We start from the raw sequence: 13929 nt of genomic DNA, 5'->3' as shown, positions 1-13929 counted from the left end.
ACCCGTCTGTGGTTTTGATGTTGTGGCTCGTTGTCGTTTGATGAATGTCGTTTTCTTCTTTGTAACGATTATTGATCTGAATTATTCACTTCATACGGCTACAGTAACAGGAGTTTTAAGTTGTATCATGCCTCTCAGCCATGTGTGAGTCAGTGAGAGCCCCTGAGAAATCTATAGAGTAGTCTCTTTTTTTTTTTGTCCCCATCCCTTTCAGATCTGTGAATACTAGACAAGACACAAGCGTCATAGTTGTAGTATTGGACACAACATCTCATCATGAAACATTTTACACTTGAGTTTCTTGGTTAGTGTCACAATTTTGTAGTTAATGTAGATCTTTAACTATTTCATTCCACCTTGTCTTTTTTGTGATATTAACGTTGCCTGTTTTGATTGTACCAACTAGACTGTGACTCACTGTTCTGTTTATTTTACTTTTGTTTATTTAACATAATCATTAACCCATTTAATCATATCATCTGTATCATGTTTGTTTCCTCCCTTTTATGTTTCGTCTGCCCCAAGTCTGTTTATGTCCCTCACGCACTGGCGTTCAAGAGATCGTATGCCACAAAGGTAGTATTACATACATTCCCGCTGATAACCCTCCTGCACCCCGTCTCGTCTTCCTGCACACGTGCCAGTTTACTTTCATAACACCCTGCGTAGGCCTGGCCTAAAGCTAATCGTTGTTCTGTCTGGATGCATGCGACAGTTGGACAGCAACGCTCGCTCACTGACTGCTGAATATCCACTCTGTTATAACACGACGTTTCCAATAGCGCTCTCTTTTCTGGTCACCGTGATACCTCTGCATCTGTTGACACCCCAGGCTGTTATGAGATTAATCTGTCACTGCGGCTCTGTATTTACTCTAGTCTGGCTACTGGAGGACCTTTTCACATGTTTTCATTCATGTTTTCTCTTTCTGCCGTTTTGCGCTAGCTTAAATGCTCATCCATGTCAGCTTACAGCGGAAACATCTCTGTTTTTTCTCACATATGTATTATATATTGTGGAGGATTATAACAGAGCTTGCAGCAAAGTTTATATGAAGTATGTTTCACACTGTGTTTTATGCAAGCATAACTTTTCTAGCCCCCGAGAGTCCCGTAGATGACCGATGAAGCTTTAAATAGCATTAGCCACTTTCCTGTTATCTCCTCGCCCTGTTAGAAGATCCAGAAAGTTCCCCTCCTCAGCTTGTCTGAGTGCTCAGCACCTCATGGAGCCACCTACACACATTAGGACCTTGTGGATGAGACTTTTCTGATTTACGTTTTGTTATTCCACACAGAAAACCTACACGGAGGAAGAGCTTAATGCCAAGCTGACGCGTCGAGTCCAAAAAGCTGCACGACGACAGGCCAAGCAGGAGGAACTGAAGCGGCTCCACAGAGCCCAGGTTTGTCCTTTCTTCTTTTAAAGACTGCTTTCCTAATATAATTTGGGAATTCAGTTTCCTGCATTCTTCCCCTGGTGCTTTTTACCATTTGGTCACTCCTAATGTTTTGAACTGAGGCCAGATTCATCCATTGTGATTGATGTTGTAACTGCAGTCAGACTCCCGTTCCCCTGACTCAGCACTAAGCTCTCTTTTCTCCTGGAGCTGTCATTTGCTGGCCTCAGTTTTGCTTCCCTTTACTGGCTATTTGCAGGACCCCACAGGACTTCTTCTATTTCAGCTCCCAATTCTGTGTGGCACAGATAAACCCAAGACCTGACAGAAGCTGTTACAGGAGATTCGAGAGGGGGGAAAAAACCTTTTCACACAATTTGTGTGCTATAAAGCATCAAAAGTTTCAAATTAAAACAAAAAAACAACTTCAAATCAAGACACAGAGAAGATGACAAGCGACTGAAATCTGCACGTTTTCTTGGGATTTTTGACAAATTAATACAAATGTCCTGTGTGGCTGCAGGCGTTAAATATAGTTGTCGTTGCCACTTCTGACATTTCAACAGAGTAAACAGCCGCATCGACTGAGTGTTCCCTGTGGGAGTTTAGGGGGGATTTCTAATTACTGGTAGTTAGTTATCACCCTGTGCATTTATGATACTGATGTGCCTCTGCTGCTGATCGTCTCCTCAGATCATCCAGAGGCAGTTGGAGCAGGTGGAGGAGAAGCAGAGGCAGCTGGAAGAGAGGGGCGTAGCTGTGGAGAAAGCTTTGAGAGGAGAAGCAGGTAATTCCTCGTCAGTCATACTTGCATATATCGATTTTTTTCATTCAGTTTGGCTTCCTATGTGCGCGTGCATTTTTAATATCGCGTATTAGACACCTCACTTGTTAATGTTTTACAAGTACTTTGCCATAAATTTGACGTAAGATCTTGGTCATGAAAGCTGCTCACCAGAGGCCGCGTTTTATCTTTACACGATATGAGTTCAGAGTTTTCTAGAGCTCCAAAGGGAATAGTAATAACAACCGTCAGGGTTACGTAACTCAGCAAACCTGTCCCTCTGCGCTCATTTGATTGTGCTGAAATCACTGTGTGCGTTTACCATTTATTCACTTGTGCCGAAGCATAATTCAGCACATGATTTCGTATGCAGGAAAAACACATTTATTTCTCCAAAGTAATAATCCCGAATTGTTTCTGACAAGGGACTATCACAGACGATATACTTCCGAAATGAGAAATAAATAATTTCTTTGAGAGCAGCACAATTTTTTCTAAGCATGAATTGTGCTCAGTAGTAATAATATAATATTTACATGATGTAGATTTGCATGAGGATAAAGTACGAAGGTTGACTTTGCAGCACTGAAATGATATTCCAGCCTAGTGCACTTTATGGTGAAGTTAATGGAATGAAATGAAAACTTTAATCATGCAAATGCATGCATCTAGACACGCGGAGCATTAATTTCAGTCGGTCCCTTTTCTCGCCGACCAAATGACTGTTTTACTTTACCATCGGCTGTTTATCCAGTTTGCTGTTTGAGTATGTTTTAACGTGTTAATACTCTACTCTCTTAAAGGATTGTATAAAGGTACTTGTACATTACCCAAACAGCACAAAAGAAGATCAGGTATTAGATTTTACTGTAGTTTTCTTAATTTTTTTTCTCCCTTTCCTTTTAATTAACCACACATGAAACTGTTACGTAGGGTCCATCTGTGGTGACACACTGCAACAGTTCTCCATCTCCGAACATGTCGATATGTGTTCGTTCATAACGTGTCTGCCATCATCAGTCCAAGCTGCATGCAAACGAGGAGAATGCGTGTGTCCCCCTCCCCGACATAGATTGGTGTCTGCTCATTCTGGATGTGTTTCGTCTCTCTCACCGCCTCTCCAGTCAATACTCGGATCACGTTAGATTTCCTAAATGCAATCAGAATGTAAGAAATCAAATTCGGATTGGTTTGCAGCCCGACAACTTTGTTATTGGAATCATTTCTGCAAATATTTGCTGTGGTTGGATGACTTGATACAGATATTTCTTGAGATCTTGTCTTATCTTTTTTTCAATTTACTTATTTTTTTGCTGCTTTCGGAATGGACAACAGCTTATCTGCTCCACCCAAAGATCTCAGCACATGTAGATTTAATTGTACATAAGTGGAGAGCTAGTTCTTCTTTTCTGCTCAAATCAATACACATAAAAATGAAGCAATTTCCTCAACACGTCGACACACACACACACACACACACACACACACACACACACACAAAACAGAGCAAATATGCAGAATAGCCCAGCAAACGGCAACACACCAAATCTATGCAGCAGTCTTTTATTATCATCATTGGAAATATTCTGTTGCACAAAATAACTGCATTTGAATTGTGGTGAGTACTGATGGACTCTGTGTGTGTCTGTATGTTTCAGAGAACATGCATGACTTGCTTTTGTTGGAGATTTCAGTGTGTGCGTGTTTGTGTGCCTAGTTTGGGGCTGTGTTAAGTAACTCCTATCTCTAATATATCCCTGTCGTTGTAGACTATTGGGGAGATTCTAATTACAGTGAAATCCTGGACTTGCATCTGGGCGGTATGTATTTCACATCTGTCGCTTTAAAACTAACCTAATGGCTAACCCAATCTGTCTTTCCTCCTCCCTGTTACTACTTGAGCTTTGTACCCCTCATATCCGCCGTGATTGGCTGGCTGGCTTTAAGCCACTGCGATGCTCTCTGCTCCTTTACCCTCCCTCCCTCCCCTCGCTTTCTCCTTTACTGGGTTTGTAGTTCAGACACTCTTTACATCAAACGGAGATCAGACACTTGGCCTCGTGCTGTTCTCTTAAGATTGTCTTTGATCTCTATAAACTTATGAATGATGAATGAACGAATTAATAAGTAACTTTTATTTGTCACTCTGCTGCACGTAGACTGTTTGGTGCAGCACTGATGCAAACGGCGACGCAATGCAAAGAGTGATATTAGAGCAGCAGTATGCATTCATGCTTTTGCTGCACATTAAAGTTCTGGTCTTCTGTTGCATATTCATTAAAACGTTTAATTTAGCAGATAGAATAATATACTGTTCATCAAATAAAATCCTGGCGAGTAGCAGCAGGCCAGCTGAGATGGGGAACCGAGAAAAGTACAGAGTTCTACTTAAAGGCTGGGAACGTTGAATATTCTGTTCACGAGAAGACCAAAACCACCAATGCACTGATCCTGCTGTCTTCTCATATTCCTACATCGATATATTCAGTGTTATTTTTATGGGAGACATACAGGACAACTGTAAAACAGATTAATGTCTGTATTTGTTTTAAACTAATGACCTTTTTTCAGTAAATCATCTCTTTTTTTAATTGGTACATGTGAGATTCGTAATATTGCATGCACAGGGTCTCTATTTTCATTTCTAGTGCAAATTTCTAAATCGATCTTTGTCAGTTGTCCTCTTTTACACCATTAGCTGGAAGGAAAACATGTTTGAAGCAACGCAGTTTGTAGATGAACTGAAAGAGCTTTGGCTTTCCTAATTTTAACAATAAGAGAAAAGAAATCCCAGCCTTGTATTTCAAGAAAGATATTAAAAAAAAAAAAATCTGTGTCTTATTTCTGTGTTTTTATTGTCAACTGTCACATTACATCTAAAGATATCGCGTTTGTGACACTTTTGAGTCAACTCATCTCATCTAGTCATGTTCCGATCTTGCACATTGGAGCTAGAGTGTGATGGAAGATGGACAAACCTCGGACACCTGCCGACCACACACATGTGTAACCTGTGACCCACCCTGGTTTGACTAATACTAAACTCCTAGCCTGGCTCTTAGCTTCGCCTCAGAACTCTGTCCTGCTGTAGTTCTGCACTGTAGTCCCAGCAATCTTTCTCATACCTGCTCAGTTGCATAACTCCCCAAAGTGTTTGTGTGTGTGTGTATGTGTGTGTGCACTAATGGGTAGTGCTGTAATCTTAAAACATTAGCCGCTGTGTATAAGCTGCTGCTGGAAAACTGTTTAACGCGTTGACTGTGTCTGGCTGAAAGGTCTCGTCGTGTCCACTGTTCTCCTTTAGACTCGAGTATGAGAGGAATGCATCTTTTTCACCTCACGTCTGCTGTGAATTCGGTTTGTGAGAAACACGTGTTTGATTTTTAGTTATTTAGCATAAATGGAGTATCTCAGCACGAGGGAGAAAAATGAGCATTTCTTTATGCAGGGCTTCTCTGTGCTTTTGTGTCGCTGGTTGTCGGCACTCATCAAAAAGAAGATTGTGCAGAGTCATTTTGTTTTGGCACAAAGGTCACTCTGCAAGCGTCCGAGTTTCCCCTTCTAATTGGTTGCCCAGAAGTCTAACAGGAGGCATGGTGTTTCATCACTTCCAATCCAGCTGGTTTTATTTGTTCTTTCTGAGCTAATTCAAATGTATGAACCTGAAACTGTTTTGGGTTTGTTGAATGTTTTGGGCTGGATGTGTCACAAAAAAACGCTTTTAGCTTCCTGATAATTTTCCATTAGTCCTCCGTCCTGCTTATCGTGTTTGGTGGGTGATGAAGAACTGTGGCGCTTACACTGAATAGTGGCTTATACGGTTTGTGCTAGCAGATGAGACCTGCAAGGAAAAAACAAAAGAGGAAAAATCTAATATTAAAGCCAGGTAATTTCCCCCTTCTTCTTTCTGCTATTTTTATTAACTTTACTTAGAAATGTAATAATCAACTTTAATAATTATGAGCATAGATGAAGATTCATTGAACAAACGACACAATCCATAAGCACATTTGGATGATTTGGGGAAGCCATAAACATTTTATTAGGGCCTCGGTCTTTTTAAGTTGCAATTTTTCCTTCTTTTCTGTGATAGTCCCTTGTAGCACGTATGGAGCATTTCATTCTCACGCCTCCTCACCTTCCAACCTGAAAAATCTTTTTTTTTTACTCGAGTATGAGCCCTTACTATAGAAGATCCTGCATATTTGCTCCATTTTAAGTGAAATGTGCCTTACATTACACATATATCTATATTTTAGTGGAAGTTACTTAATAAACGCCTATCTGTAATCTTACGTTTTGAGAAAATCTTTTTAGTGGATGCAAATAAGAAGAAGAAAAAAATCCTAATTTGCACTTGAGAAGAAGCTAAACTTCAGAAGTCGCCAAACCGGCAACAAATTACGCAGGGTGGTCTAAACATGTAGCGTGTACAAGAAGCAGCACTTTAAAGATGAAGCCATTATCTGCGTCTGCGAGTGGGATGGATTTATGAGCAGTAATGGGTTTTATAATGGGAATAAATCATTTATATATAACCACTGGCTATGTGCGTGGTGTGTAGCGCACAGATATAGGGTGCTTTTACCTAATTGAAAGATCATGAGAAGAACTACACTTGCAAGATCAAACAGGATTATTTTCTCTTCCTATGCTCTAGATTTCCCCCCTCTTGTTTTCTGTTCTTATTTTATCCCATATTTTTCATTTCTCACACCACACAGCTGATCTCTTCCCACCTCCTCTCTCTAGGTGATTTGTCTGCTCCCTATCGCAGTGCTCCTGTCCCCTGTTGATTTTTCTCTTTGATATTTTCTTCCTCACCTCAAACCTCTCCTTCCCCTTCCTCCTGCACCCTCTTTGTCCTCTTCTCTTTGCCTCTGTCATGTCTGTTTTTTTTTTTTCCTCCCACATTATTTCCTCCATTCTTACTGTTTCTTACCTCCCCCTCCTAATGTGCCCACCTGCGTCACTCCCTCACGCTCTTTCCCCTCTGTCTTGTGGAAGTTGAGCCCTTTGTGGGGATGCCTCGCCGAAGACCGCTCTCCTTCTGCCCCTGCTGTTCCCCTGAAGGTAACATAACCTCGCTGCATCTGCCGCCAGTTGTGGCAGGTTACCTGCAAGCGTAAGGATCTCCAGAAATGGGCTACGTCGTTGGTCCCCCCCCTTTGTCCTCCCAGCTTTTCCTAACTGTTTGTGTGACATTAGGCTCAGTAGGTTTCTCCAGAATATGAAGGAGCTCATCACGCTGAAGCTGATGTTGGGGAAAAATAATTTTGTTAGAAGTATACAGTGGTCCCTCGCTGTAACGCCGTGCACTTTTCGAAGCCTCGCTGTTTTACAGATTTTTTGGGTTCAATTTTGCATGTTTGTTTTTTGTTGTTTTTTTCCAGCGTATTGTCTTCTGCGTCCTGATTGGCTGTAGACCATTGTCAATCAATCTCGTGCTGTGTCTCCTGTACAGTACAGAACGCGTTCAGCTTATCAAATGTACATAAATCTTCGATCGCTAGCAGCGTGTTCTGAAGTGCCGTACGGTATGTTTGTTTTCTCCCCAACAAACGCAACGATGTCGATGAAACGTTTTGCAACATCAAAGGCAACCGCGGTTGCCTTTGGTTTCTTTCTTTAATACTGGACTTATTTTTCTACGAAGGTTTGAACTGTGAGAGTTTAAACAAGAGAGAAAAGTGTGAAAAGGTCCACGCCTGTCTCAGAAAAGTGTATAAAAGTGTAAAAACATCTATAATAATTGTAAAAAAATAAAGTTGGCTACTTCGTGGATTTCACCTGTCACGGGTTATTTTTAGAACGTAACTCCTGCGATAAACGAGGGACCGCTGTATATCATTGTGGATAGTTTACCAGAACACATCTCTGCTCCTACTAGGGGGGTCCCTCAAGTCCTGAACAGGTGTTTTACTGTGGGAGTAATTTAATATCAAGATTTAGCTTAGCATACTTCTTTGCTAGCCGTAATGGATTATGTCTTTCCTGTGTAATGCTCATTTTCAGAAAATGCCATATCAGAAAAACAGAATATTGAAGACTCTGGTGCATTTTTCATTTTTAAATAAAGAAATCACCTTTCAACCTATTTTAATACAATAATGTAGAAAGTTTAGACCATCTAAGTACTACTGCAGTAACTTAGTAACTACTCAGCCACAGCGTGACTCTAATCAGCAGCATGTTTTGGTTGGATTTTCTGGCTTATCCTTTGATAAAATCTTTACAATGTCATGCAATCATAAAATGTTCAAACTGAGCAATGACCACCTGACACCTGACTGGCCTGTCAGCAAGAAACTTGCATGGTGTGATGATTTGTTGTAAAATTCCAGCCTTATGTAAGTCTTAAAAATGAGTGGGCCACGTGGTTCGGTCAGTGAAGCTTTCAATCCATGTGAAGAGAAAAAAATCCCCCCCAAAAAGAAAGGCATGTTGTTTTTGTCCTTGTTTCTTTTGTGATGGGAGCCTTGGCTGAAGGGTGGTGTCAGTGGAACAGACAGAAGTAGTTAAGGAAGAAGAAAAGCTCCCATTGTAGAATAGGTCTGGTAAATCAGGCTTCGTGTTTTTGTCTTCTCATGTTGCATTGCTCTAAGTGTGAGCAGCTCTCCTCCACCTCTGCCTCTCTCTCTGTCCCTTGTCTGTCAATTAGCAGCAGCCAGTGCCCGAGACCACAGCAATGCTATTTATGTGTGTACAATGTTTTTTCTTTTCGTTGTGCAAGAGCCTCCTCTTCCCCAGCTAAGTATGTCACGCTGAATCAAGGTTCGCCTTCTGGTGTTTCATCAAGACCGCTTGGCTCCACCTGCTGCAGTCAGATAAATGAAAGGGTGCATCGCCCCAGCAGCAGACCTTCCCTAAGCATGCCCCATACACTGGTCTTCTCTGCATAGTCAAGTGGGACTGCAGGAGAAGTGTGCAGCTGCTCTGCGCTCTGACTGCAATGCATGATGCCAGCAGCACTAAATATGCTCGTCTCTGTGGCAGGATGAATAGAGGGAACTTCTCTACTGGTCTCAGTGATAAGTCCTCCTATAACACTTCAGTACGTTATTGAATATGTAAAGACTGCAGAATAATTCACACCTATTTTGTACCCATAAAACCACCGAGCATGAATAGGATCTGAAAGGATTTCATTTCAGCTGGTCGGTCAATATGTGGACAGGGGAAGATGAAATATTTCCATAGGTCCTTGGATTTATTTCTCTCTAATATCTTAGCTATTGATTGGTAGACTTGTGAATTTTTTATTATTACTCACACTTGCAAAAAAACATATAGGAGTTGCTCAGAAAGTAGCTACGTCTGTCGAAAGGACCAAACTGGGTAACACAAACTCTCAGCTTCACAACAACAGGTATTGTCTGTATGTGTTTGTATGTGGATTGTGTGTGTTTCTATGTGCACACATGCCAAATTTGAGTCCTGTAGCTCCTCCTCACCTTCTGAGTGCCATCGTTAGGTATAGCACGGCCAATCACGTCGATGTCGAATCCATTCTTCCACCTCACCATCCCTCTGTAAGGACATCCTGGCTTGGCTGTCATTGCATTGCCTGTGTCAGTCCTCGTCTCTGTGACATGAGTGTCGTGCCGCAGCCACCTGGAGTCTCACTGCTGCTCTGTGCTTCCTCCTTCCATCCAGGTATGGGTAAGAAAGACGATCCTAAACTAATGCAAGAGTGGTTCAAGCTGGTGCAGGAGAAAAATGCCCTAGTCCGCTACGAGTCCGAACTCATGATATTGTAAGTACATCCCTTTAAAGGTGCACTGGAAAAAACCCCAAATGTGTTAGCTGATTGGATCCTTTTAATGTCCAAGATGCAAAACTTGGTTGTCACTGGTTCATATGTTAGCTTCTTCTTTTTATGTAGGTACATGTATGATGGCAAATTTCACTAATGTGCACTGTACAGATGGAAAACTGATCTTTAGAAAATGTCAGTAGTTGGCTGAGATGAGGTGAATTCAGTGGTTAATTTTAAGGGTACGTCTTATAAAGTGATTTATAGTAAGTGGATAATACAACAGGGCCATGACCAGACATCATCGATCGCGATGATTCTTGAATTCCTTGGACTCTGATAGTTTTCAGTAGTTGGTGAGAAACTTCAGAGCAGTGACCAGAATAATAAACAAATCAAGCCTGAGTAAGAATTATAGGTTTGTAAATAACAGACCACGTCACTGTATTCTCACCAGCTGGTTCGGGAACTACAGTTTTAAAGGGATCCTTCTTTTCAGAAGTGACCGTGCATGGATGAGAGGGTGGTGTGCTAAGTTAGCATCTCATTTTCATAGGTTAACAAGATGCATCTATAAAGTGAATGAGTCCAGTTGCACATATGTTGTCATAAATGTTTATTTTTACCCTTAAGTTGGGTTAAAGAAACCAAAAGTTGCAGCCAGTCTTCCCGAAGGTTGCCAGGTGATCAAAATGCATTCCAGCGTCAGATTACTTTATAAGTGTAATATCATAAATGCCTAAATATGTAATATAATGTCTTTCTTAAGGTTTATAAGTTATGTTTCTCTTGACAGAAGCAGAGATTTATTACCTCCTTCTTTTATAAATAGTAATATTATGAGTGTGATGTTGATTCCCCTGCTATGAAGTCACTTATTTTTCATCTGCTGATATGTGACCGCTTTTTCAATACATTTAGAAAAATGTAGGAAAACCAACTTTACTGCTTTAATTTTGGCCCTTAAATTATCCAGTATCATCTCATCATTGCTTACCAAAAGCTTTTAGATTAATAGCCCATCTTTTTTTCCAGCCAGATAGTATATTCTTTAATGAAATGCTACATAGATAAATGAATAGTCTGATGAATAATGTAGATGTCGAAAGCTATAGCTCATTAGTGACACTAACTTAGCCAGTCTCCCTTCTTACTTTCTGTCCCCAAGTGCCAGAGAGTTGGAGCTGGAGGACAGACAGAGCCGACTGCAGCAGGAACTCAGGGAACGGATGGCCGTGGAAGGTGAACGCTCGAATGCAAATTAGCTGACGGGCTATACAAATGAGCTCCCAGCGTTCATATCTGCATAACGTCTCTTTGTTTTCAAATTTGCACGGGCTTCTTTCAGACCACCTGAAATCTGAGAAGGAACTGGCTGAGGAGAAGCAGATCCTGAATGAGATGTTGGAAGTGGTGGAGCAACGAGATGCCCTGGTTGCTCTCCTGGAGGAGCAGAGACTTCGAGAGAAGGAGGAAGACAAGGACCTGGAGGCTGTTATGCTCTCTAAAGGCTTTAACCTCAACTGGGCTTGATGTGAGGGGAATCATTTCAAGTTTTCGACTGCTCGTAGGCGGTCTCAGTCTCACGTGGGCGTCTTTGATGTGGATATATCTGCTGAACTTTGACACAGGCATTTGGCCTAAAACTGTCACACCTAGAGCAGCGAATGTGTGAAGAACCCCAACAACATAATATGTACACTACGGCTGCCTGTGATGTTGGAGCAGTCTGCAGCGTTTACATATCCCCTGCCCAAAGGCAGTACATGTTAATCACTTTGCAGTTATGCTTGCTGTCTCAGTCTGTGGGTGGAGACGTGGTGTGTATATTCACAACTTTAACATCTCAACCTTGAAAATTGTGGCGGGGGGTTAGGAGAGCGTTTAAAGACTTTGTTCTCCACTATTTAAAGGGAAGAATGAAGATTGGTCCTGCTGATGTACAGGAATTGTAAAAACAAAAATGGGAGGGGGTATAATCGAGTCCCATTTTCAGTAGATGAGGGTCCTCGGTCTTAGTGCTGCAGAGGTGTGTTTTAAATGTCAGAGCAAGGTCTCCTAGCTCGCTCTTTTCAGTCTGACTGTAGAACGGACTCTGCTGAAGCTGCCTTTTTTTCTCCCTAGTGACAAACTCACATCAGCATCCTTCAGAAACCACAAATGCATCATAAAACGCTCCGGGGTTGTTGTTGTTTTCTTTCCTTTCCCCCTGCAGAGTCTGTCACCACTATGAATCCATTAAATATGTCCATGTTTATGTATTTATTACCATGTTTTGCTTTTAACAGTTAAAAAAAATGGTTTTGTTTTAATTTTATTTGTATTCACAGGAGAGTGCCCAGAATCTCATTATCTCGCATATCTCTTTTGTATCTCGCATACATGCCGCTGCATGTCAGGAATTATGGCTTCAGGCACATAGAAGACTTGGATGCAAATATTTAAGCATTTCACATGAGTTGATGATGATGATGGGCCTCTCTGTGAGCTCTCATTGGCTGTGTATCACACTGACCGTTAACGTTTACAAGTATTTGTTCACATTTTGGTTCCTGCTTTGTTAAACAGTAGAAACAATCCTCGGGATAGACTGTATTAACAATGGGATGTTACTAACGACCTGATGTTACTGTTGTTAGTATGGGAGGAAGAGAGAACACTACACAACTATATACTGCAGTGTTAATACTTTAGCTTTGAAAAAGATGCCTTTTCATTTCCATTCTATAAACGTAAGTTTTTTTTTTTTGTTTAGATTTTTTTGAGGTATCCAATAATCACATCTGTGTGTTCCACTGGAGCTCTTTTTTTAAAACAACACTTTTCTACAGCAGGTCCCCAAACTACACATAAATGGGACCCTAAAGAACTGCACAAGCTACATTGAATGAGAATATTGGTTTGGTTTATCCGTTGGACATCCTTGGCGGACTAGTAGGCCTCTTTGCCAATTGTACAAATCCAGGTGGGCACTGTTTTACAGTGTAGAAATGTCAGAGGCTATATTTATGACTTGTTTGGAGCTGTGAATATTACACAATTTTATGGGCTGTTGTTTTAGATTGTGTGTTCCAAGGTTGACATGATTGTATTGATATTTATTAACCTGTGCAAATTGTATCATATGTAAAGAAAGTGAATCCTAATTTTTAAAACTACTCTGTCGACAAACGACTTGTAATGTAAATGCTTCATGTAGCTAAAATTCATAGGGGTGTTGGATGTATGCTGAAGACGGCAATAAACGATACAGTTCTTTTACGTGTTTGTCCTCTAAAATCAAACTTTTTAATTGAATGTCTTATAGTTATGAGCAAGAGATTATTATTTTTAAACCTTTCATTCCACCTTAGCCAGCCTGAGATGTTACTGTGACTTTTTCTCTGCTTTCATTACAAGCCCAGGCTTAATAAAGGATTAGCGGAGGCTTTCTACCGAGAACACAAAGTACAGTAGCAGAAAGGAATTAATTCCTAAATGCAAATAGGCAGGCTATATAATGTGGTGGGACTGCATAGATTTAAAGAAGTAGTAGAATACTGTTCATATGGTATTATCTGTGCTTTTCCTGTATATTTTGAAACGCATTTAACTTCAATCTTAACTTCTACCTGCCTCTTAACTTGCCAAAGAAGCTGTAGCGGGCACTGTGATGGAACTCAGGCATCTTAAAATTACCTGATATTTTTTTGCTGCGCTTCCATGAAATTGGGGGACTTGCATGAGGGAGAATAAAGAGGGTGGGGGCTGAAATGTAATCTTCTCAGCAGAGGTGGGGAAAATAGATTTTTAGTGCCTTGGTGTCAGACATCAAAAACCCAGAATTGTACATTTAATACGTTTGATGCCCCCTGCCTGTTGAATGGTCCTGTCATCTGTGAAAAATTTAATTTCTCAAGCAAAAGCCAAGATAAATCCTACAACATTATTAAGACTCCCCGTCTGATAATTCTTGTAGCCACCGAGGATAGTTTCTCCTCCATAACCGAT

The 13929-nt window shown here is 40.9% G+C and overlaps 1 protein-coding gene across 23 annotated transcripts in view; it reads left to right on the top strand.

Annotated features, from left to right (window-relative positions):
* The window catches only part of mical3a (microtubule associated monooxygenase, calponin and LIM domain containing 3a), a 79306-nt gene extending 66106 nt beyond the window's left edge, over positions 1–13200 (top strand). For 17 of the 23 annotated variants that reach the window (XM_076885567.1, XM_076885562.1, XM_076885575.1 and 14 more), the window contains 8 exons: positions 526–576; positions 1298–1405; positions 2093–2186; positions 2987–3037; positions 3953–4003; positions 9840–9939; positions 11108–11181; positions 11288–13200. In XM_076885567.1, the coding sequence (XP_076741682.1) occupies positions 526–576; positions 1298–1405; positions 2093–2186; positions 2987–3037; positions 3953–4003; positions 9840–9939; positions 11108–11181; positions 11288–11472 (714 nt within the window). In that variant the 3' untranslated portion in view covers positions 11473–13200. Of the gene's footprint in view, positions 1–525; positions 577–1297; positions 1406–2092; positions 2187–2986; positions 3038–3952; positions 4004–7190; positions 7257–9839; positions 9940–11107; positions 11182–11287 lie in introns of all 23 variants that reach the window. The other 6 variants (XM_076885572.1, XM_076885573.1, XM_076885563.1 and 3 more) reach the window with 5 other exon arrangements.
* Positions 13201–13929: the final 729 nt, after the last annotated feature.

The sequence above is a fragment of the Maylandia zebra genome, linkage group LG7 (genome assembly GCF_041146795.1).
Source record: "Maylandia zebra isolate NMK-2024a linkage group LG7, Mzebra_GT3a, whole genome shotgun sequence".
NCBI classification, from domain to species: domain Eukaryota; kingdom Metazoa; phylum Chordata; class Actinopteri; order Cichliformes; family Cichlidae; genus Maylandia; species Maylandia zebra.
Note: the sequence above shows the minus strand (reverse complement) of the source record. Positions and strands in the feature narration are given on the sequence as shown.